Here is a 22853-nt window from a genome sequence, read left to right on the forward strand (position 1 = left end):
TTTTTTTTAATAAAACAAGTTATTAGTATATGTATTAAAACTTATCAAAGAAAAGTAAACCTACAAATATTCTTTAAGGGACTGATATCTTATTAGATTTAGTTCCTCTTACCAGTGATGTCACCTGAAACGAAAGCGAGTAAAGAACGAGCACCCTGCGTTCGGTTGTGACGGACTGTCTATTTGTTTAGCATCTATAAACTGAACCGAAAGATGACAGATGGCACACTTTCCGTTCGGTTCTCGTGTTGCGAACGTAACCGAACTGTGCGTTTGAACTAAGGCTGTGAACTATTTGCCGAGTTAAATTTAACTCGTGGTTAAAAGTGACATTTCGAAAGTTATTTTCTATTTTCGAAAATCCCTGTGCTGTCGATCGACCGGTTTTCGAGCCACGGTTGTCAAAATTTAACTTCTTGTCTGTCAGAAATAACCATGCTCGATAGCAGGGTTAATCGATAACTTTCCATCTGTCAAATTTTAACCAAAAGTTAAAATAATCCACCAAATGGTTCAGAGCCTAAAAAGCCTGAATTTAAAAAAAGACGACATCTTATCCATTTGACAGGTCTTCCGCTCGATTGGAATAACTCAGGCGTCTTATTTGATAACGGCACAAAAGCTTTTGTAAACAAACTTTTTATGGCCCTTTACACGCGAACCGAAGTGCCTGAACTTTTCCTATGACTTTGACAGATAATCGATTGTTCCAATTTTGACAAGTCTTCTCTTTATAAATTCAGGCTCTTTATGTTGAACGAGTGCCAATGGACCGAGCAAACGGGTGAAACGAACGCTTCGTTTCTACGTAGAAAATGCTTCGTGTAAGGTTTTCTGTTGTCAAACCTTACGAACGGTGCGTGCAACTTTTCAAACGGCGTTGATGTACGACGAAGAAAAATTAAAACTTATATAACTGTTTAAAAATTAAAACAATATTAGCATGATGTGAATATTACATGCATAAGGATGTTGAAGGAATAAGTATATCTAAAACTGTTCTGAAACAGAAATACGTTGTTAGTTAAAAAATCTCTCCGTCATCCGTGTCTCCTAGCCTAGGAAGTGTCAAAATGGTCTGAGCACCCGTGTAGGTAAGGTGTGTATGATTTTAAGCTATGAATTATGAATTATTTTAAGAACAATTTCAGCAACAGCGTTCCCACAATGGTTCCGTTTAAACAGACAATAACGAAGGAAGACGTCAGCAAGATTTTAAACCAGTTCAAAGCCAAGCAAAGCAAAGCCTAGAAACGCTACCATAGAAACGTAAATTATGCAGCAGGATGTCGAAAACGGTATCAAAAAGCAATCTAAAAAGCCTGCAGAATTTCTAGACCAACAATCGAAATAGACGGAACAACCAAACGTAAACAATGGCTTTAAACGCAAATTCCTCGAGAATCTAAGCACATCCAAGCAATCTAACACCATCATCTGATAGAGCAAACTTCCTTTATCGAATTGCATTGTTAGTTTGCGTGAGAGTGTTTTGATTATCGAGAATTTCGTGTTTAAAGCCATTGTTTACGTTTGGTTGTTCCGCCTATTTCAATTGTTGGTCTAGATTTGATCTTGACCCCCCATGATGAAGGGGATGGTTCATGCCTGGGCGAAAAAAATATGTATGCCAGGAGCTGGTATGCACATGAACTACAACTTCTACATGACCTCCTGCATCAAAATGGTAACAGAAGGGTGACTTCCATTATCAGTCTTCGAAAAATCAGGGATTTCCGAGCTCTCAAGGTGAATCCCGTTAAGGGCTGAATACAATGATAGTGGCAATCGAAAATTTTCCAATACACTGAAATCCGTTCGACAACCCAAAATGAGTGCATTGTGGCAAAAGCGACATTGTACTAAGGCTCTGAACCATTTGGTGGATTATTTTAACTTTTGGTTAAAATTTGACAGATGGAAAGTTATCGATTAACCCTGCTATCCGAGCATGGTTATTTCTGACAGACAAGAAGTTAAATTTTGACGACCATGGCTCGAAAACCGGTCGATCGACAGCACGGAGATTTTCGAACATAGAAAATAACTTTCGAAATGTCACTTTTAACCACGAGTTAAATTTAACTCGGCAAATGGTTCACAGCCTAAAACGCTTGTTTTCAACACTATGGAAAAACGCGGTGCGGTTGAGCGGCAGCCTGAGAAGTGCACAACATTTTCAATTGTAATTAATCATCCAAGGTCGTAGTATGTAATCAGAACCAAGCATCCGGACATATTTCGGGTACCCCCGGGGAACTGGTCAGATTCTTATTGAACCAACACCTACATGCGACACATCAAATTACATGATAATTCAAAAATATGATCATTGGTGGCCATATTAGGTACTGAAGACCACGTTGGCCAGATCCGAACATGTTCCGGATACCCCTGGAGAAGTGAAACTTTAACCTACATCCTCATGTGACACACCAAACTATATGAAAATTCAAAAATAAGAACATTGGTGACCATATTAAGCACTCAGGACCACACTGGCCATACATGTTCCGGGTGCTCCCGTGAAGTTTCATAAATTTCCCGAAATTTTCCTGAGGCCAAAGGAACTTCTCTGGAGTTCTCGGAACTTCCCTGAAATTCTCTTCAGAACTACCATAGAGGTATACTCTAAGACCAGAAGATCCCGAAGAAACGAGCTCAACTTTTTGGCCCAGCTCTGGTACTATCTTCGGTCCCAAGCTAATCGATGCACCCCTCGAAACATATGAAAATCCACGAACCCCTCATTTCATCTGTCAAATTTCCATAGCGAATCAAAACAAACATAGTGTAGTACTGCAATTTCGATTAGAATGGGATACGTTAATCGATTTGCTTGGGACCAATAGGCTAGTCAAGCAGTGAGCCAATTTAAAATCGTTAGTTTCGTATTAATTGTTGGAACTACTGTGAAGGTCTCCTCAGAACTACTTGGAAACTCTCCACAGAAATACTCTGAAGTTCTCATCAGTACAACTCTGAGATTCTCCTCAGAACTACTTTGAACTTCTCCTCAGAACTACTCTGAAGTTCTCCTCAAAACTAAGTTCTCGTCAGAACTACTTTGAAGTTCTCCTAAAAACTGCTCAATGAAGTTTTCAACATTTTCCTGACATGTACGAAGTTGTCCGAATATTCTCTTGAAGATGTTTAAACTTTCCCGCTAGTCGGGACTTCCCTAAAGGTATCTTCACTCCCTCAGAAGTTCTTTTAAAACTTCTCAATAAATTAGAGTAGTCTGGACTTCCCTAAGATTCACGGAACTTTCCTTAAGCTCCTGCAGTTTTCCTGATATTCATAACGCTTCTCCGAAGCTCTCGATATTTACCCACGGTTCAAGGTACTTCTTCAAAGTGCTTCCACATTTTTTATTAAGTTAATGCAAATGCAGAGACGATCCCTGAATTTCGGCGAATTTCAAAGCTCCTTGGGTATTTTTACAATATTTCAGATTGATTGATTGATTATTGATTATTCAGAATATATTCTACTGATTTTTCTTCACTATGTCACTATGAATATTTGCGGAAGAATTGAAGAGGTAGCTAAAAATATTCCGAGACCAAATCACGAAGGATTTAGAAAAAAAAGTTCGTGCACTTGAAGCTGGATTCAACATCAACATCAAGTATCCTTGGTGCCTGAAAAAAGGAACAATGGTGGTAACCCTCGGTTTCATTGGGTAGCTTAAACCGCGGAAAACATTCGTAACGAAGTATTCAAACTTTTGTCACGCTTTGGTCTGGAAATCGAGAAACTGTACTCAATCACCTCAGATAACGGGGCGAATTACGTGAAGGCAGTTTCCCTCATTAAGAAGGCACAGGCAATGTTAGAAATGGAATAGGACACAACAAATGATCACAGCACTGGAGTCGACTCTGGAGCAGTGTTGTTAACTTTTCATGGAGTACGATCCGTAGATAGGTTTTTTTTTGTTAATTATTGCTAAATTTAATGACCCCAAAAAACAGTCATACAAAAAGTAACATTTTTTAAAGTGATGAGCGGGGAGTGAGCCAATATTTTTAGAATCCTTAGAACTTCTTCGGCACTTTAAAAAAATCCCTGAACATCCGGGAAAATCCGTATAATTCTATGGTCGGTCTGTAGATCCGTAGTAAATCTAAAAATCCGTAAAACTGGCCACACTGCTCTGGAATGATTGCGAAAACATCTAACATCTACCCCGTTTTAAATATTTCACGCACCGTTCGTAAGTTTTGGCTTCGAAAAAACCTACACCGTTCGTTTCGCTCGGTCGGTTTACACTCGTTCAGCTCTAGTTCGGTCACGTTCGCAACATGCGAGAAACGAATGGAGGGTGTGCAACCATAGAAGCAAATCTAAGACTGGTAGGTCCTGAAAAAACGTACTCAACTTTTTGGCTCAGCTCTGGTACTATCTTCGGTCAAAAGCTAATCGATGCACCCCTCGAAACATCAGAAAATCCACGAACCCCTCATTTTATCTGTCAAACTTTCATATCGAATCAAAACCAAACATTGTGTAATACTAGAATTTCGTCTAGAATGGGGTACGTTAATCGATTTGCTTTTGACCAATAGGCTAGTCAAGTAGTGAGCCAATTTAAAATCGTTAGCTGCCACCAGTCCAACTGTCATCTTTCGGTTCGGTTTATAGATTCTGAACAAAGTATGAACGCATTCAAGCCCATCACTGCCTCTTATGAGGTTTCGGACAGTGCATTTTCGTGCTATTCGAACGCATCTTTACAGTCTATTTTTGACTATTTCAAGGTTTTAGAACTTTTAATATAGTAGGATCTTAGTAATCTGGACAAATCAAAGTAGCATTGTTAAACCTTAATTATAAATAACGTGTATCAGATAAAGCATTATCGTTTGGAACACCGAAGAATGAAGACCTGTTTTACTACTCTACATTTGGCGACGATTGGAAAATTGGAAGACTCGGAAGATAGGAAATTCGAATACAATGGCCTGGCCAATGGTAAGATTCGGTAATATTCAAACAAACTCTGATACAATGGGCCACAAGGTAGTTTCTTGATGCTATTCGGAGGACCGGATGTCCGGAAGATAATCTTCAAGATACAAGCCGACGAGGAACATGTTCTTGGAAACCGGTACAACGTGGCGATGCAGTTCCTCGATGAATACTTCGTTCCTCGAGTTTCGAAGACATACGAAAGGCAGAAGTTTCGTCAGATGACCCCCGGTCCGAATGAGAAACTTGATACATTTGTTGCGACCTTTAATACCAAGTTCTACGTGATTCTTGGAGGTAAATGTTCACTCCTCTTGGGAACTACGGCAATTAAGCTCGGATTGGTGAAATTCCTTTACAAAGTTGGCAACGAAGCATTTCCGTGCATAATCGAGGCAACACGATTAAATGGATACACGTTTCCAGATAAACAACAAGAATCTACCTCTTCAATAAACCATAAGCGCCAGCATGACGGAATAGTTAAGCGTAAACCAGTTTTCTTAGATGATTATGAATTATACTTTTAATACCAATTTAATATATATATTAATCCATAATATTAAGGAAAAGGAGAGGTGTAGGATCTTAGTAATCTGGCCTTGATAAACTGTAATAATAAATAACGTGTATCAGATAAAGCATTATCGGTTGCAACACCGAAGTATGAAGACCTGTTTTACTACTCTACAAATTTACATTTGAAAATGCTCTTTACAATTGTCATTCAGCACCTGCAATCGGTATTCAATAGGTTGTAGTTGCGTACAAGTTGAATTGGGTAATTCTCGACGAAAATCAAGATTTAAGTATAGAATTGATGTCAAATTAGGCCAAAACAAAAAGAAAACTGTTGTGTTTTCTTCGCAGTCTTTTTCATCGATGCTAAAGCTACTAAGATCATAAAACAACTTCAAACAATATTGAACGCTGTTTACAAAAAGTGCAAAAAACCTGTTTTGTCACACTGTCCAACATTAATAAGAAGGCCAAAATCTAATATCATCAATAGCTGATTAATCTTTTTTCACTTAAGAATATTTTTTTATGGATTTGAAAAGATAAACTTTCTTACAACATTGCATTTTCGATACAGTCCTTAGCCCAAGGAGGATAATCACAGGTGGGCTGAATCTCACGGTCCGCTAGTGTTGGTGAGTTATTTGCCGTTAACTTTCATGAAAAGTTAACTATTTTGCCATAAACAGTGCCAAAACAAAAAAGTTTACTGGCGGATTTGGACATATTTGGACCTGTTTCATACGACCGGAAGTTGTATTAAATTGCCTTGCCAAATTGAGTTCCTACGCAAGTGATGTGAATTTCGCGAATAAACACGAGGAGTGTTGATTATAGCAACAATTTCCATATACAATCGTCTTAGTTCATGTTCAGTAAACAAACTAACACTTCTTTCTTCTGTGGCACCTTTGATTATCCGCCTTGAGTCTGGTCGTTATCAGACATGGAAAATCATTTGCATTCATTTCGTGCATTCATTTACATTCATTTGCCTCTAACTTTTTTCTTCAACAGCTTTCCGCAAAATGATGTATAGAGCTTTTGTAGGTTTTGTTATTGGCTACAACTTTTGTTAACTACTCAAATCCGTTTCTCTTATGCATGACGAACCAGAGCGAACAGAAGCCACTACTGTTTTTCAGTGAATGTATTTTACATTCACTGAAAAACAGTAACAAGTTCTGCCCGCTCTAGTTCATGATGCATAAGAGATACAGATTTGAGTTATGAACAAAAGTTGTAGCTAATAACAAAACCTACAAAAGTTCTATAAATTATTTTACGGAATGCTGTTGATGAAAAAAGTTAGAGGCAAATGAATGTAAATGAATGTATGAAATGAATGCAAATGATTTTCCATGCCTGGTCGTTATTGATGCATTGGTAAACATTGCAAATTAGATAGAATTAGGCAAATTTTGTAACAAATGCAGAAACTGTCTAATTATTCAATAAACGACGTGTAAATATTAACATGATTGACAAATATCAGGTAATCATGACATTTTGATCTTTGAAAACAACGCGCATGAGAAAAAGAGACCTACTGCGTCAGGATCTGTCATGATTACCTGAGTTGGGTCAAAAAATCGTAAATATTTACGCTGTATGCAGTGAATAATGCATTGAGATACAGTCAACTTTCGCTGGTTGGGCTAAATCCATAGCCCACTTAGTGAAAGACTTTCGTTAGTTTTCGATTACTTTTTCGAAAGGATGTATCAGCTTTTGTAAACAATGCAGTTGCTCGTCGGTTTGGCGTAACTGGTAGCTCACCCACGCATACTAACACCACTAACAGGTAGGGGAAAACTATCCCTATCTAATGGTAATGTTAACATGCGTGGGCGAGCTACCAGTTACGCCAAATTGACGATCAAATGCATTGTTTACAAAAGCTTATACGTCACTTCGAAAAAGCAATCGAGAATTGGGCTAAGCTGTCAATGCTGAAAATTGGTGGAGGGGTACACCAATTGTTTAATACAGTATCCGTCCACTTATCCGGTACTCGGTAATCCGATGATTCGATAATCCGGACCAGGGCCCCACCAAGTCACTTTCAATCGAAAATCGTCAAGTGACGATGAAGCCGTCAACCATCACTTTCGATTGAAAGTCATTCTATCTTATCTTCGAGCAGATCCCCGTCAACATCAACAGAACCACTTTTGATCAGTTTTCATGCTGTTTGTTTCGCCTTGACTAGTCTGCATTTCTTCTTTCATTGTCAGATGAACTTACTTTTGCATTGAAGCGAAGCTGTTCGATCCGGATTCGTGCAGTTTTTATGACTTTTGTTGATTGTTCACTTGGTTCATTTAAGCGTATGCGAATAGATCTGTGCACATGGATGTCAAATTTATCATTGTCGGGAGATTTGTTTACCCATCAATATGGATATTTTTTGAATCGGGGTGACGCCTAGAGATCGAAAATTGATATTCCGAGCGAAAGGTATATCTCGATACCTTAAATTGGTATGGATAAGCCTGACATAAGAGGTAAAATTACCAAAAAATAATACAAAAAAATGTTCCCAAGTACCATTTCAATGCCAAATTATGATAATACAATACCAAAACAATTCCACACAGGTGTTCTTTTGGTATCCAAATATCAATTTTTGTTATTTACACAGTATTTTGCCTGTAATTTTTTGGTATTTTACCTCTTATGTCATGCTGATCAATACCAAATTTTGGTATCAGGTCAGAATTAGTTATCCATTAGTTATCTTCTCCTGCTCGAGATGCGACGCCATTTTGAAATCCAAGGTGGCGGCTTCCGATTTCAGAACAAGTGGGAAATATTGTCAAATACCCATCAATATTTGGAATGGCGTCTAGAGGCCGGTAATCAATGTTCGACGCCATTTTGAGATCCAATGGCGGCTTCCAATTTCAGAAAAAAATGGAAAATGCTGATGCCGTCCCATGAATATGGGTATTTTCGGAATCGGGGTGAGATTGGAAATCAATATCCGACGCCATTTTGAAATCCAAGACGACGGCTTCCGATTTGCGGAAAAGTGTCAAATATCCTGGTTATTTTTAGAATGGGGATGAGACGTAGATGCTGAAAATTGATGTGACTCAGTCTTTAAATCCAATACGGCGACTTTGGTTAAGAAAAACTGTGAAATACTGTCGAACACCGATCAATGAGGGTTTTTTTTTATCGGGGTGACATCTAGAATCCAGAATTCGATGTCCGACGCCATCTTGAACTTGAAGATGGTGGCTTCCGGTTTCAGAAGAAGTATCAAATAGTCTACAAATGGCTTCGACTATCGATTTTCAGCATCTACGCGTCGTCCCGTTCCGAAAAATTCCCAGATCTTAGGGTATTTGACACTTTTTGTGAAACCCGATGGCCACCATATTGGATTCCAAAATGGCATCGAATATCGATTTTCGGCATCTACACGTTGTCCCAATTCCGAAAATACACATATTGTAGGGTATTTGACACTTTTTGAACCCTGATGGCCGCCATATTGGATTCCAAAATGGTATCTGATATCGATTTTCGGCATCCACGCATTGTCCCCGTTCCGAAAATAACCATATTGTAGGGTATTTGATTCTTTTGTCTGAAACCCTACGGCCGCCATATTGGAGTCCAACATAGCGTATAGGATTTTGATTTTCGGCAGCCACGCGTTGTCCCGTTCCAATAATACCCATATCTTAGGTTATTTGACACGTTTTACGAAACTTGACAAAAATGGCGTCGAATGTCGATTTTCGGTATCTACGTCTCGTCCCCGTTCCGAAAATACCGATATTGTAGGATATTTGACACTTTCTGAATTCTGATGGCCGCCATATTAGATTAAAACATGGCAACGGGTATCGATTCCGACATCTGCGCGTTGTCCCTGTTCCGAAAATACCCATATATTAGGGTATTTGGCACTTCATAAAACCAATGGCCACCATTTTGGATTCCAAAATGGCGTCAAATATCGATTCTTCGTTCCGAAAATACCCATATTGTAGGGTATTTGAGACTTATCTTGATCCCGATGGCCACCATCTTGAATTCCAGAATGGCCTCGTTAATTTAATATTCGTTTAAAATAAAATAATATATTATTACTACATATAATCCGGATGTCATCCCTATCGGTAACGGATATTGTGCGGATACTATCCGGATACTATATTTTGATGCCTGGCAATTTGAATCAGCCCGAATTGAAGTGAAAGTGGAAAAAACGAAGGAAGCAGTTTTCGAGTCATTCATGGTGTCAATTTAAACAAGTCTTTGCTTCAAATGAAATGAACTGAAGCACTTGACGAACGAAACAAGCGATAGTCCAGTCATGTTTGAAGAGAGGAATGTTCATCGTGACTCGATAACAAGAATCACGATAATTAAACACGAAAATGATATTGCTCGAAATGAAGCGATTCTACGGAGAATTAATTTTCTTTTCTTTGTTTCGAAAATGCAGAACCCTGATCCGGACCCCGGTAATCCGGAAAATGTCGGATTAAAAAATATAAACACGCGTTTGAATACATTATTGCACAATGCTCCCAAGGCCGTATTTAACCATCCCTTTTAGGTATATGGTGTCTTGGGGAAAGTTTCGTCATATTGTTTGGCCAATCTTTTTATGTTAGTGAAATTAGGGTGGTTCATAAAATTTGTGAATTGAAAATACAAACTTTTTTATTATTTGAGATAGACCAGTGCAATGTTCAAGAAAGTTGTAGAACAATCAATTCGAAGCATCTTTGCTAAATTTACCAAGTTTCTATCTCTTATAGTTCATGAGTTATGATTTTTTTAAACAAGCAGATAAGGTTGGGCCCTAAAAAATCCGTTTTCTTTGAATTTCTTTCCATACGTTCATTTCTCGTAAAAACGTTGCTGTGGACACTTTTAGAACTGACGCATGTTTTTGCTGAAGCAACTAAGTTATTATCTCTTTTATTTATAACATGTAGGGCCGTTTTTGCTGGAAAATAGACCTTTTTTTAAATAAAATTTAACGCCTTGAAATTTTTTGTTCAGCTCTCGCAGTTTTTTCACCAAGAATGAAGAAAAATGATCTTTCAAATGGAATTAAAAGTTGAAAATCGGTTTGCTCTGGTTTAGAGATATTGTTAATTGAAAAGAGCCATTTTTTCGAAGAAAATATCCTTTAATTGTCTAATCAAAAAAGATAGCAACCTGGTTTCTTAAGCAAAAATATGCGTCATCAAAAGTTCTAAATGTGTCCACAACTACGTGTTTACGAGAAATGAACGTAAGAAAAGATATTCAAAGGAAACTGTTTTTTTATGGGTCACCACCTGCTTGTTTAATAAAATCATAACTTATGAACCATAAGAGATAGATATTTAGTGTCTTGCGCAAAGTTGCTTCAAACTAATTGTTCTACAACATTTTGCAACACTGTATTGGTCTATCTTAAATAATAACAAAAATGTATTTTCAATTCATCAATTTTATGAACCACCTCAATTTCACTAACATAAAAAGATCTACAAAAAAAAAATGAAAAAACTTTCCCGAAGACACTATATACCTAAAACTGACGGTTTGGGCGCAAATATTTGTGTTTTCCTAAATACGGCTTTGGGACCGTTATGCATTGGGCTATCAATTTTTGTGCTGTAAGCATGCTGTCTGTTTGTTTTGATTTCTAAGTATGGATTTGACAATCGAATTAACGACTCAAACCCCGATGATGTTGTCGGATGAGTGGGGGGATACTGTATCATCAAAATCGTTTAGCAAATACCCAAGTGATTCCTCCATGAGCTCCTTGAAAAGGAATCATCACTGTCAGAAATGACGTTTGACTTCTATTTAGGTGGGCTACAAAACAAATTCCAACGAGCGAATTCGACTGCACATAGTTTTAAATTAACCTTCTCTATATCGTTCTGGCCACCTGAACAGAATACAGCAAAGTCTCCCTTACCCGATATTCACGGGACCATTGATTTGGGAAGGATACTTAACATCAGGCAAAAATTACCGATAACCTCAAAACATGTCATACAAATAGTCCACAGCATCCACTAAAAAATTACACCGATGCAAACTTGTGAAAACCTGTGTAGTGGTTTCATTCCGGTGTCGTTAAGCCGCTCGATGCTCCGACGATGACACAGAAAACAATTAAGATTAGACGCTCAAGTTAGTTGCTGTGCAAAATCGGATAATCCTTTCGTTTACTGCACCGCGTAATAGGTCTGTCCCTGGTCTGGTTTTATTACCCCCCCTCCCTAAATGATCTTAATGTTCGTTATGCTAAATTGTGTACGATTGTTTCTTTCAACATTCCACAATCGCCGTCATCTTAACATCTTAACAAAAAAAAATGGCGGTGATTGAGGGAATTCCAAATATCGTACAAAATTAATCACACATTCCCAAAATTCGGTACGTCCCAGGCCTATCGTGGCTAGTAGCCCTTATGCATGCTCACTGTCGCATTCTTTCAATTTAGTTCATGTGCTCTACCGGAACAGAGCGGACCGCTTATCGCTGCTTAAAACCTATTCCAACGCAGTGATGCTGCTTGCTGCTGCCGCTAGAGGGAGTTGAAGAACGTTAATTGATGTCTTCCCACCGACTCCTCCTCTATCTCATGCTACCGCCGGCGGCGGTGATGGTGGTGATGTTGGTGCTAGTGGACGCGAGTGACGAATATGTAGAGGACAGCGACATACTGTTGTTGCCGGTGGCATCGGATAGATTATTTACAAGCGATGCCGACGGAGTGATTTCGGTAATGGCCGTCGCGACGGAATTGTTGCGCTCCAGTGTGGTCGTAATGGGATTGACATCTCCACGTGGACCGGTAATGGTGGAGATCTCGTCCGCGTCCGTTGTCGCTGCTGTCGTCGTCGTTGTCGTCGTTGTCGCCGTGGCAGCATTCGGACTCGCTCCCGAAGTGGTCGCCGTTGACATAGAGTTGGACGACTGCGAGGAGGAGTTTAGTAGGTAGATCATCACCGTATGCTAGCATTTTGGTTGGAATGTTTTCCGGTTGGGGAGCAGGCAGAGGATGCTGAGGGCCATCACCATGTGCCAGATCGAGTGGACGATGTGGTAGTTTTGTTTGGTCTGCAGGAAGGCGTAGCAGACGAGACCGACCATCACGAGGACGCTGCCGATCGGTAGGTAGACGGCTAGGTAACCTCGTGAAGGGAAACACTTTTTCGTTTTGCGGCAACGAAGGCCCCAGCTCACGGAGATTAGGCAGATTCCCGTCAGAGCAGGGGCAAGGAACACCCAAAGGGACTGTTTGTTCAGTTCGGTTCCGAAGGCGAGGAGGATCGCTCCCAGCATGTGTAGCAGAGAGACGAACTGGTGCCGCACGTTGGACATCGCTATCAGTGTGACCCAGATCGCCAGCAGTCCACAGTAGAAATCACAGAACTGCAGGACTCCGATCTTGACGAGGCAGAAGCTGAATTCTTCCTCGCCTGAATCGCAGGCATGGTAGAACGTCGAAAAGAACATGGCGAAAAAGTAGATTATCGATTCCGTGTAGTAGCCTCGTTTGACGGCGAAGAAAATACTCGGTAGAAACAGTAGATTTGATAGGGTTAGCATGAGAGAGGCCAGGAGGATCGATGCACTGGACGGAACTTGGCTGTCCTCTGTACAATCCCAACCGCGATAATTTCTCAGGCATAGACATGTAGAGAAAACGAATCCCCCGGACATGTAGTGGTAGCACCGACCGAATCTTCCACACCGTCCAGCCACGCAAGGACTCGATGATATGGTGAAAACTACGCTCCCGTTACAGCTGGCATCAGCCGCTACGCTCTGCTCTGTAGCATATTTGTGATGAACCTCGAATTTTTTAGTCATTTCATCGGATAGATCGGTACACTTCGCATCCATAATGCATTCCTTGATCTTCAACGTTTCCGTCTCATTCATTTTAGCCAAGCAACCTTCGTCCCCCAGACATTCCTTGTAGTATTTTGCGAGTTCAGCGCAAGAACAGGGTTGTTTCATATCCAGCAAGGTCTCTCGGTACTTCTTGATAAACTCCTTCACACTATCGATGATCGTCACCCTGGCAGCCGTTTCCGCTCCGTGACAGAAGATTCCGAGAGTCACATACCATTTACCAGGTTCCGGGAATGGAATGTGCACCAACCCAGTACTCGTGTCCGAATCCGTATTGTTTATTATAATAGCTGCTGGGAAAATATGCCTCCCGTAGACACACTTATCCGGCCAAGTTGGAATACCCGGTTCTCCCTGTCGCATGCAGACAATCACCGTCTGATTACTTCGGTTAGCATCTTTTGCATTGGTAGTGGGTGCAGCCGTCGTGCTGGTCGTCGTAGTTGTTTCCTCCACAAAGTTCTCCTGCACGTCGATCAACTTCTCGGCAACCACCCCGACGTGATCGTTACTATTCGCCTGATGCGCATCGATCAGAATACTTTTCATATCCTGTCGCATGGCGACCGCAAAGCTCAACGTTCCTCCTATGTCGTACACATCGTTTACGTCGAATTTCATCAACGCTGGAGTCCCCGCACTCAAGTTCAACGTCAACGGTACTGTCCCGTTTATATCCGGCAGAAGGTCGTAATCGAACATGAAGAACTCCCGATAGGTTTGTCGCAGCAACGGGTACTGTTCGAAACCTCTCCGCAGCAAAGTTTTCTCCATTGTCTGTTTCCCACTTTCATCCATAGGATCCTCTTTATGCTCTTCCCCTGACGATTCCTCCGGCAGCGATTCAAACTCAATTTCCACCACAAATTCCAGCTCCAAAACCTTCGTTTCACCGGTTGACCTATTGGAATAGCCCTCGTCGGAATCATTTAAAAAGTCCAAATCCACATAGTGCCACGCACTCTCCTGTGGATAGAAATCGATGCTGATGTCGCTGGTCTGGTTGGGACACAGAATGGCATTCTGCAGGTAGTCCTTGTGCGTTGGTAGTGCGTGCGCTTGGACGAAGAAGCTAACGTCGCTGCAGTCGTTGCAAGGTCGCGTGATCTGCAGCCGCCACGTTACCAGCGATACCTCACTGGGGACGAAAAATTTGTAACTCTTGGGCTCGGTTTGGTTGGTGCTCAGTACATCCCGGTGCGACGTCTGAGCGTTCAGGATGGTCGGGCTGATGCGCGTGACGGACATCTCCGACATGAGCAGCGTCTCACAGGACGGGGCGAGGCCTGCGAAAGGGAAGAATTGAAAGGATAGTTAATTTCTTGTGACGAGTTTCTGTGCGGCGAGTGAGGTGACAGCTGTCACTGTGACGTGTGACGTGACTCTCCGTTTGATTTGCAAGGTCACTTCAAAAGTGATATAGTGATTAAACAATGAATTTTTGAATCGATCTTCTACGATTTGTATGAAAATTTTACAAGATCCAAAATGGCCGAATTTTGGCAAAAATTTGAATTTACCGAAATTCGGCCATTTTGGATCTTGTAAAATTTTTGAAATTTATAAAAGTGTTGAAACGGCATTTCTGATCGAAATGATGTCTGAGACAAAGTTGTAGAGAAAAATAATGGATTTTTTAATTATTTAAGTAAACATTAAAAAAAGTTAATAACCCATTTTTTTTCAAACTTTATAAAAAAAAAACAAAATGACGCTGCTTAATTTTTGAATTTTTTTTTAAATAGCTCATGAAAAATGCAATCGTTTGGAATGTACATATTTACACAAAACCATGGACAACTCCCAATAAGTCGATATTTCTACAAGTCGATGCCTCCTGCTTTGGTCGATGATCTATGTGTTATTTTGATTCTATAACTTGATATGTCAAAGGTCTGAATTCTGTGATGATGATGTTAAAATCAAAAGAAAAAAACATGATAACTTGTAGTTATTTATATTGATTACCCAGGACCCATCGATGACATCAGAAAATGTTCATGGTATTTCGGTGAAATGGTCCGTACCTTTTTATTTATTTGTTTATTTGTATATTGAAAAAATCAACTGAAAATTATTGTCTAAATGAATAAAACTTCAACTAAATAGTTACGGTCAACGGTACGGAAAAGGCCAAGTAACCGATGAAGAAACACGTCAGCTGATACATTGAAGTCGAACATATAAAAGAAGTTGTTGAATTACCGGGTGTTGGCTCGAATTGGCTCGTGTTGTGTATAATTTCGGCGCCGTGGTTCCAAAAACAGAAAGTCGCGTTGACGAAGAGGCCTCTCAGGGGCATACATATTCAGCTGAGCCAGCAGTGTTGGACAGTCAATGTCACCCGTAAGCAGCTTTCCAGCGAACATAGCTTGAGGGACCGTCCGTCTCACCTCTAATGGTTCGATTCCCAGGAGACGGCAACGCTCCTCGTAAGGTGGCAAGTTTGTTGGGTCACGCCAGTTGAGGAAACGAAGAGCATATCTAGACCAACAATTGAAATAGGCGGAACAACCAAACGTAAACAATGGCTTTAAACGCAAATCCCTCGAGAATCAAAGTACATCCAAGCAATCTAGCACCGTCATCTGATAGAGCAAACTTCCTTTATCGAATGGCATTGTTAGTTTGCGTGGGAGTGTTTTGATTCTTGATAATTTTGTGTTTAAAGCCATTGTTTACGTTTGATTGTTCCGCCTATTTCAATCGTTGGTCTAGATATATCACAAACTTGCGTTGAACGGATTCGATTCTAGTGATCCAGCTAGCATTGAAAGGGCACCAAACAACTAAACTTGACTCCAATAAGGATCGCACAAGCGAGCAGTAGAGTGACCTGAGGTATAGCGGGTCACGGAATTCGTAGGCAATATTGAAAATAAAGCCCACTTGTCGATTAGCTCTGGAGATGATGTCATGGTAGTGGATTCTGAAAGTGCGTCTGCAGTCCAAGGTAACGCCGAGATCCTTTATGTGCTCTACACGAACAAGACAGCGTCCGTAAGAGAACATAGTCAAACATGATTGCTTCGATTTTTCGGTGATAGGAAATAATGTTACATTTTTCGATGCTTAGACTCATCAAATTTCTTGAGCACCAGTCAGCAAAAATACCTAACATATTCTGGAGTTCCTAACAGTCCGAGAGACTTTAACCAGGACCTATCATCAGATATTATCAAACAGGTCATACCGAACGCTCAGGGGAAAAGCTGTGTTATTATGCCGAAGGTCAGTAGGACGAATGGTCATTAGGCCAAAGTCCGGAAAATAATTTCTTAACACTTGTGAAGTAAATTTGCTGCTTTGGAAAAGCGAGGGAGGCGACTCTATTTAAGATGCAGGAAAAATTTTGCTTTGCTTTTTTGGGATGCACTCACGCTTAATAGATAGGAATACGATTGATGATGATTTTGAAGATTTCCTGCAAAAAGGTGGAGAGCGATGCGAGTAGATGGATTTAGATGCAAAAGATAAAAATAGATGTTTTGTAGATTGATTCGCTAGCATTAGATTTTTCGACCATTGAGATTTAGATGTGTCGCATCCCTCGAATAGAAGGATAAATAAGGCTATTCCATATTGGACTCAAGTCGCCAACCATTATTCCGTCTCATGTAAGAAAGAAGAAGAAGAAGAAGAAGAAGAAGAAGAAGAAGAAGAAGAATAATAATAATAATAATAATAATAATAATAATAATAATAATAATAATAATAATAATAATAATAATAATAATAAGAATAATAATAATAATAATAATAATAATAATAATAATAATAATAATAATAATAATAATAATAATAATAATAATAATAATAATAATAATAATAATAATAATAATAATAATAATAATAATAATAATAATAAGAAGAAGAAGAAGAAGAAGAAGAAGAAGAAGAAGAAGAAGAAGAAGAAGAAGAAGAAGAAGACAATATAAATTCAAGATATCTACTAGCTGGCAACACCTGGCAGACGGGGAGTCCCCAAGGAATTTTATTTTCCCTGGGAAAAATAACCTTGAATTCTCAGGAAATTTCATCACTACTCAGAGAATTTTTAAATTTTCTGACTAAGGATTTTTTTAAAGAATATAATACATTTGATTAAATGCAAACATTTAACTTTCCTCACTATTTTCATTCACTTATTGAACTTAATAGATCCTTAGCGAATTTGTGTTTAGTTACAAAATATTTTTAATTAGAAATTTTTAAAATCGGTTTCTTCACTGTAAACGAATTCTTATGAACTTTTCAAAGTGAGTAGACTTCCAAGGGAAAGAATAAAAATTCAATGGGCATTCTGAAATGAATTAATTGAAAATGCTTAGAATAATTCCAAAGTATTTTTTACTGAGGAGCATTTCAAGGTAATTCCGAGGAATATTCCGTGGGAATTGAATTCTTAGGATGATTCCTACAAAATTTCAAGGGAATTGCAATCATGTTTCGGTGATAATTTTTAGCGAATTCAAAGGAGAGTTCCAATCAAATTGTGAGGGAGGAGCATTTCAAAAACCAAGGTTGCAAAGACTCATTTCAGCTAAAACAATGTTTTTCTAAATTATGAAATAATTAGAGGTCATGATCAAATTTTGAATTGGTAGGATACAAGAAGAGGTTGCAAAGAATGTGTTTGACATATTAAACCTGTTTATTTCACTTCATGAGAGTCACAATCAGCGATTTTTCACAAACTCACTCACTCACTCACTCACTCACTCAGCGATCAGCAAATCGCTGATTGTGACTCATAGAAAGCAAAATTTACAGGTTTTATGTTTCCAACGCATACTTTGTAACCTCTTCTTGTAAGTTATACACAGCAAAAAAATAATTTTGATATCACATCAAAGTGGATGCACTACAATCATGTTGAAAATTTCATGTAATTTTTATGACCACATAAATAAACAAATGCAGTAAAAGCAGCGTAATGTCAGTTCATGCATTGTATTAATGATAATTTTGTCCTTTTTAGCAAGTAATATTACACCATATTTTCGACATGATTGTAGTGCATCCACTTTGACGTGATATCAAAATTATTTTTTTGCTGTGTAGGCAAAACATGCCATCATACCATCTTTTGGTTTTATTATTCCAAAAAACATTATTTTAGCTGAAATGAGTCTTTGCAACCTTGTCAAAAACTGGAACGTAATTCCTAGAAAAAAATCCATATGAATTTCTGGAGAACGCAAAGTGAATGCTGAGGAAACCGAAATTTACGAGGAATTCCTAAGTACTACCAACCGGTGGAAACTAACGATATTAAATTGGCTTTCTATTTGACTATTGGCCATAAGCAAAAAGATTAATGTAGCCCATTCTAGTCAAAAATCTAGTACTACACAATGTTTGTTTTGATTCGCTATGAAAGTTTGACAAATAAAATGAAGGGTTCGTAGATTTTCCTATGCTGAGCCAAAAAGTTGACCACGTTTCTTCGGGACCTTCTAGTCTTAGAGTTACCTCTATGGTATAACTATCTAATTTCGAACAGAACAGACAGAGAACCGATTGGAACTGTGATTAGTCAGTCGGAACGGGAAAACCCGTGAGAGGTGGCTCTGCGGAAATTCATATTCACCGGTAAAATAGTCTATTTCATAAAGGTAGACCTAGAGATCCGCGATTTTTTCATTGCATACAATAATAGCATAGCATAGCATAGCATAGCATATGCGATTGTACAAATCGTGGGTGGCTATATAATGGTCAACTAATACGTTTTGCAGAAAATATCGAGTGTTGACGCAGAAAATATCACTTGGGATTAGTGATTTTCCCCACACGAAAATAAAATCTACAATAGAAGCATCGCATTATACACCTGGCCACATCCTTACAATCGCAGGGGAAGGGAGGGAAAGTTAATCCAACATCTACTTAAGAAGGTGCAGGGAACCCATACTACCTTCATAGGTGTCACAGGAAGGAAAGAGTTGTGTTAGTGGGAGGGTGAATGATTTGGCAACTCTATTCGTCAATATAGAGCATTTGATAAATCAGTGACAAAAAATAAAATATAAATAGATAAAATGGAAAGATCTCACCCGATTGGCCTAGAGACTTTGCAGCGTCATGTATGCTTTATTTAATTTTCCTTGAACCACCGCAATCACTGATAACGCTCTTCTAGCTCGTACGTACAAAAGAACGCACTCCACGCATAATCAAGGTCATGTATTTTCGGACTGTCTTCTTTAACACCACAATTTTTTCATTGCATACAATAATGAGCATAAAGGAACGACAGTAGGCATTAGTGAGCTGATGCAAAATTTGAAAGATTCGCTCCACAGTGCTCAAACGGTTCCAATTTGTGTCCTGATTAGCCTTTCAAAATTTGAACTCATTTACTAAGAAACTAACTTGGCACAAAGCATTTGAAGTTTATATGGAAATTTCTATGGGAAAACCAAATTTATCGTTCATATCATTCTAACAATTCACCGTACTGCTTTGTTTAAAAAATGATTGCTATGCTCGTAGGAAATTTTCTCAGCAACAACTTTTTTTTTTCCTCTGTTCGGGACATAAAACCATTGCGACCAGTAATTTGTTCTATTGTAGTATATCCCGTGTCCTTAGTTTAGTGCATGTCGTATTACTCCATCACTATTGAGAAATGATGAAGTATTCGGTTTTGATACAGTTGTCATTCTTGCCTTTATCGCAAGGAATCGATTCTAATTGACAAATCCATGTTTCAATCGACCACCGTGACGCTGCAATCGCAGTGGTGATAAGTCCGAAATAATGTGTCAAACTGAATACATTTTTGAAATTTCAACCAAAAAACTATTATTTTCTATTTATTCTAGCGAGTTTCTGTGGAAGTCAAAACATGATCCGAGCAAAAAAGTAGTACTCGTAATAATGGTATATAATGCTGAATTTTATCGTGCTTTATCTTCCAAATAAACAAACATCATCCAAATCACCCGATTCGTCCACCGACTAAATCTATTGTCACTTAAAAATTAATTTCAGTCGGTGTATTAATCATCAGATTAAATCGTTTTTCGTCTGGTGCTACACCGAGCAATCGGCCTATTTAATAGTTTTTCGTCGATTGATTTAGTCGGCCAACTTTGTCTGTTGTTTAATCGGCAGATGATTTCAAACCTTAACATGTTTTCAGTAATTTATAAGTCTTGAAGTAGCTTTTTATTTAAGAACAATGCATTACAAAATAGTTTTATGCATTTTGTACAAGATTCATCCATGCTGACAAGAAATTTTCATGAAATTACATTGAAATTAAATAATTTTGCAAACAATCAATGAAATTTTCAAGGGCTGTCACAGACTCATCACCGTCGGTTGGTACTTATTCCTGCCACCAGGCGCGCATGAGTTTAAGTTGGATTTCTCAATTGAAAGGTCCCGCTATTTATACCCTTCGGAGTGTTGAAACACCCTCCAAAGGCGCGCCCCCTTGTCAGTCAAAATTGGATTCCTTAGCAAAAAAAAAAAAACAAGACATGACACCGATAATAACTATGCATCAGAACCCTAGTCTTAACCACTTCAAACTAGGAAACAACGAATAGAAGATTAGGAATCACATAGGTGAAGACTAACTAACTCATTTTTTCCTTGTTTCAAGATCATCCTCGGTCCACGCAACCCGAGGACTTATCACTATCAACAAGGCATAAAAAGTAACAAGGACTAAGATGTGTTCCTTTGATTACTGTAAAATCCTGTTCCCCTAGTTTGAAGTAGTCAAGACTAGGAATCGGTGGTAGATGACCGAGATGATGATGATGGTCCCACCTCTTACCCCTACAAAGGTTTGAGCTGGACGATTTATCTTCAAGATAATTAAATATAAACATTTTAACCAGGTTAGCAAACAAAAACGAGCTGGTTACAGTTACAGATATAAATTCCCTCTAGACTTTACAGTTGCTTCACAGCAATATACATAAATGTGAAAAAGCTTAGGCGTCCACCTCTTAGTTCGCCTTTTTGTCCACCTAGAATATTCATAAGTATTACAAGCAATCAAGAGTTAATGAACAATCAACAAAACATCCTATACACTAGCAACCCCGCAATGATGCTATTATAATTTTCAGCAATGTCAGGAATGCTCACGAACCCCCGACATTCAGCCAGAAAACTTAATACTAACTCAAAGTATCTTCCAAATAAGCTTCAAAGTTGCATTTTTTTTATCAAATGTTAAATTCAGTCCTCTATATCCGTAATACGCGCGCGAGGCTCAAACCTTTGTAGACTACTACTTTTTTTTTTTTTTAACTACTACTTTAATTCAAATATTAAAAAAATCCATCATCACACAGCAAAAAAATTATTTTGATATCACATCAAAGTGGATGCACTACAATCATGTCGAAAATTTCATGTAATTTGTATGACCACATAAATAAACAAATGCAGTAAAAGCAGCGTAATGTCAGTTCATGCATTGTATTAATGATAATGTTGTCCTTTTAAGCAAGTAATATTACACCATATTTTCGACATGATTGTAGTGCATCCACTTTGACGTGATATCAAAATTATTTTTTTGCTGTGCACCATCGTGGCGAACAAAATAGTTTTTGCAGTGCTACAATAATTATTAAAAAGTCGTTATGACAGCTATCCATACAAAATAATCCGTTATAAATAACTTCGTCAAGATACATACTTCGTCCATTCATAAAAAAAAAAAAAAAAATCACTGGATAACTGTTCAAAAGACAGTTTTAACGTGTGAAATACAATGTCTCTTGAATTCTGCTAATGTTGTTGCACGTTTAATATGTCTAGGCATCGAATTGAAAACATTTACTCCTTTAAAATACAATGAATTCTGTGAAGCGCAAGTCAAGAAATGTGGTGTTCTTATTTCATCCGCGTTTCTAGTATTATATCTATGAAAATCACTTCCTCTTTCAATTCGATCACACAAATATCGAGGCAGCAAACCATTTACTACTTTAAAAATGAACACCATAGTCAAATAAACTATTCTTTGCTTCACTGACAGCCATTTTAAAGCGTCCAGCATCAAAGTTGAGGAAGTGAATCTATTACATCGCAAAATCAAACGCATTATTTTATTCTGCAAACGCTGTAATCTCGATATTTGTGTTTCATTGGCTAGAAATAAAATGGATGGGCAAAAGTCTAGATGAGGAGAGATGATTGATTTGTATAGCTGTATTTTACTGGCAATAGTTAAATCGTTTTTCAGTCGACATAGAATTCCATACTTCTTGGCAATTTTCTTGATGACATTGTCAATGTGAGAGTTGAACTTAAGTTTGTCATCAATAATCACGCCAAGATATTTAATCTCCCGAACGCGATCAATAGCCTCATCATCAATTACCACGGAGACATTATCATTTACTCGGTTCCGCGAAATTACCATGAATTTAGTTTTACTTGTATTTAATTTCAACTGCTTACACTTCAACCATCTTACATCCCGT

General features: G+C 38.5%; 1 protein-coding gene across 3 annotated transcripts in view; it reads right to left on the reverse strand.

Annotated features, from left to right (window-relative positions):
- Positions 1-9253: 9253 nt before the first annotated feature.
- Positions 9254-22853, reverse strand: part of LOC135701628 (uncharacterized) — a 326533-nt gene continuing 312933 nt past the window's right edge. For all 3 annotated transcript variants that reach the window (XM_065222475.1, XM_065222474.1, XM_065222476.1), the window contains one exon: positions 9254-14678. In XM_065222475.1, the coding sequence (XP_065078547.1) occupies positions 12487-14678 (2192 nt within the window). In that variant the 3' untranslated portion in view covers positions 9254-12486. The remainder of the gene's footprint in view (positions 14679-22853) is intronic.

This window comes from Ochlerotatus camptorhynchus, unplaced genomic scaffold, assembly GCF_037179485.1.
Source record: "Ochlerotatus camptorhynchus isolate MF236.1 unplaced genomic scaffold, CSIRO-AGI_Acam_v1.1 ptg000170l, whole genome shotgun sequence".
NCBI classification, from domain to species: domain Eukaryota; kingdom Metazoa; phylum Arthropoda; class Insecta; order Diptera; family Culicidae; genus Ochlerotatus; species Ochlerotatus camptorhynchus.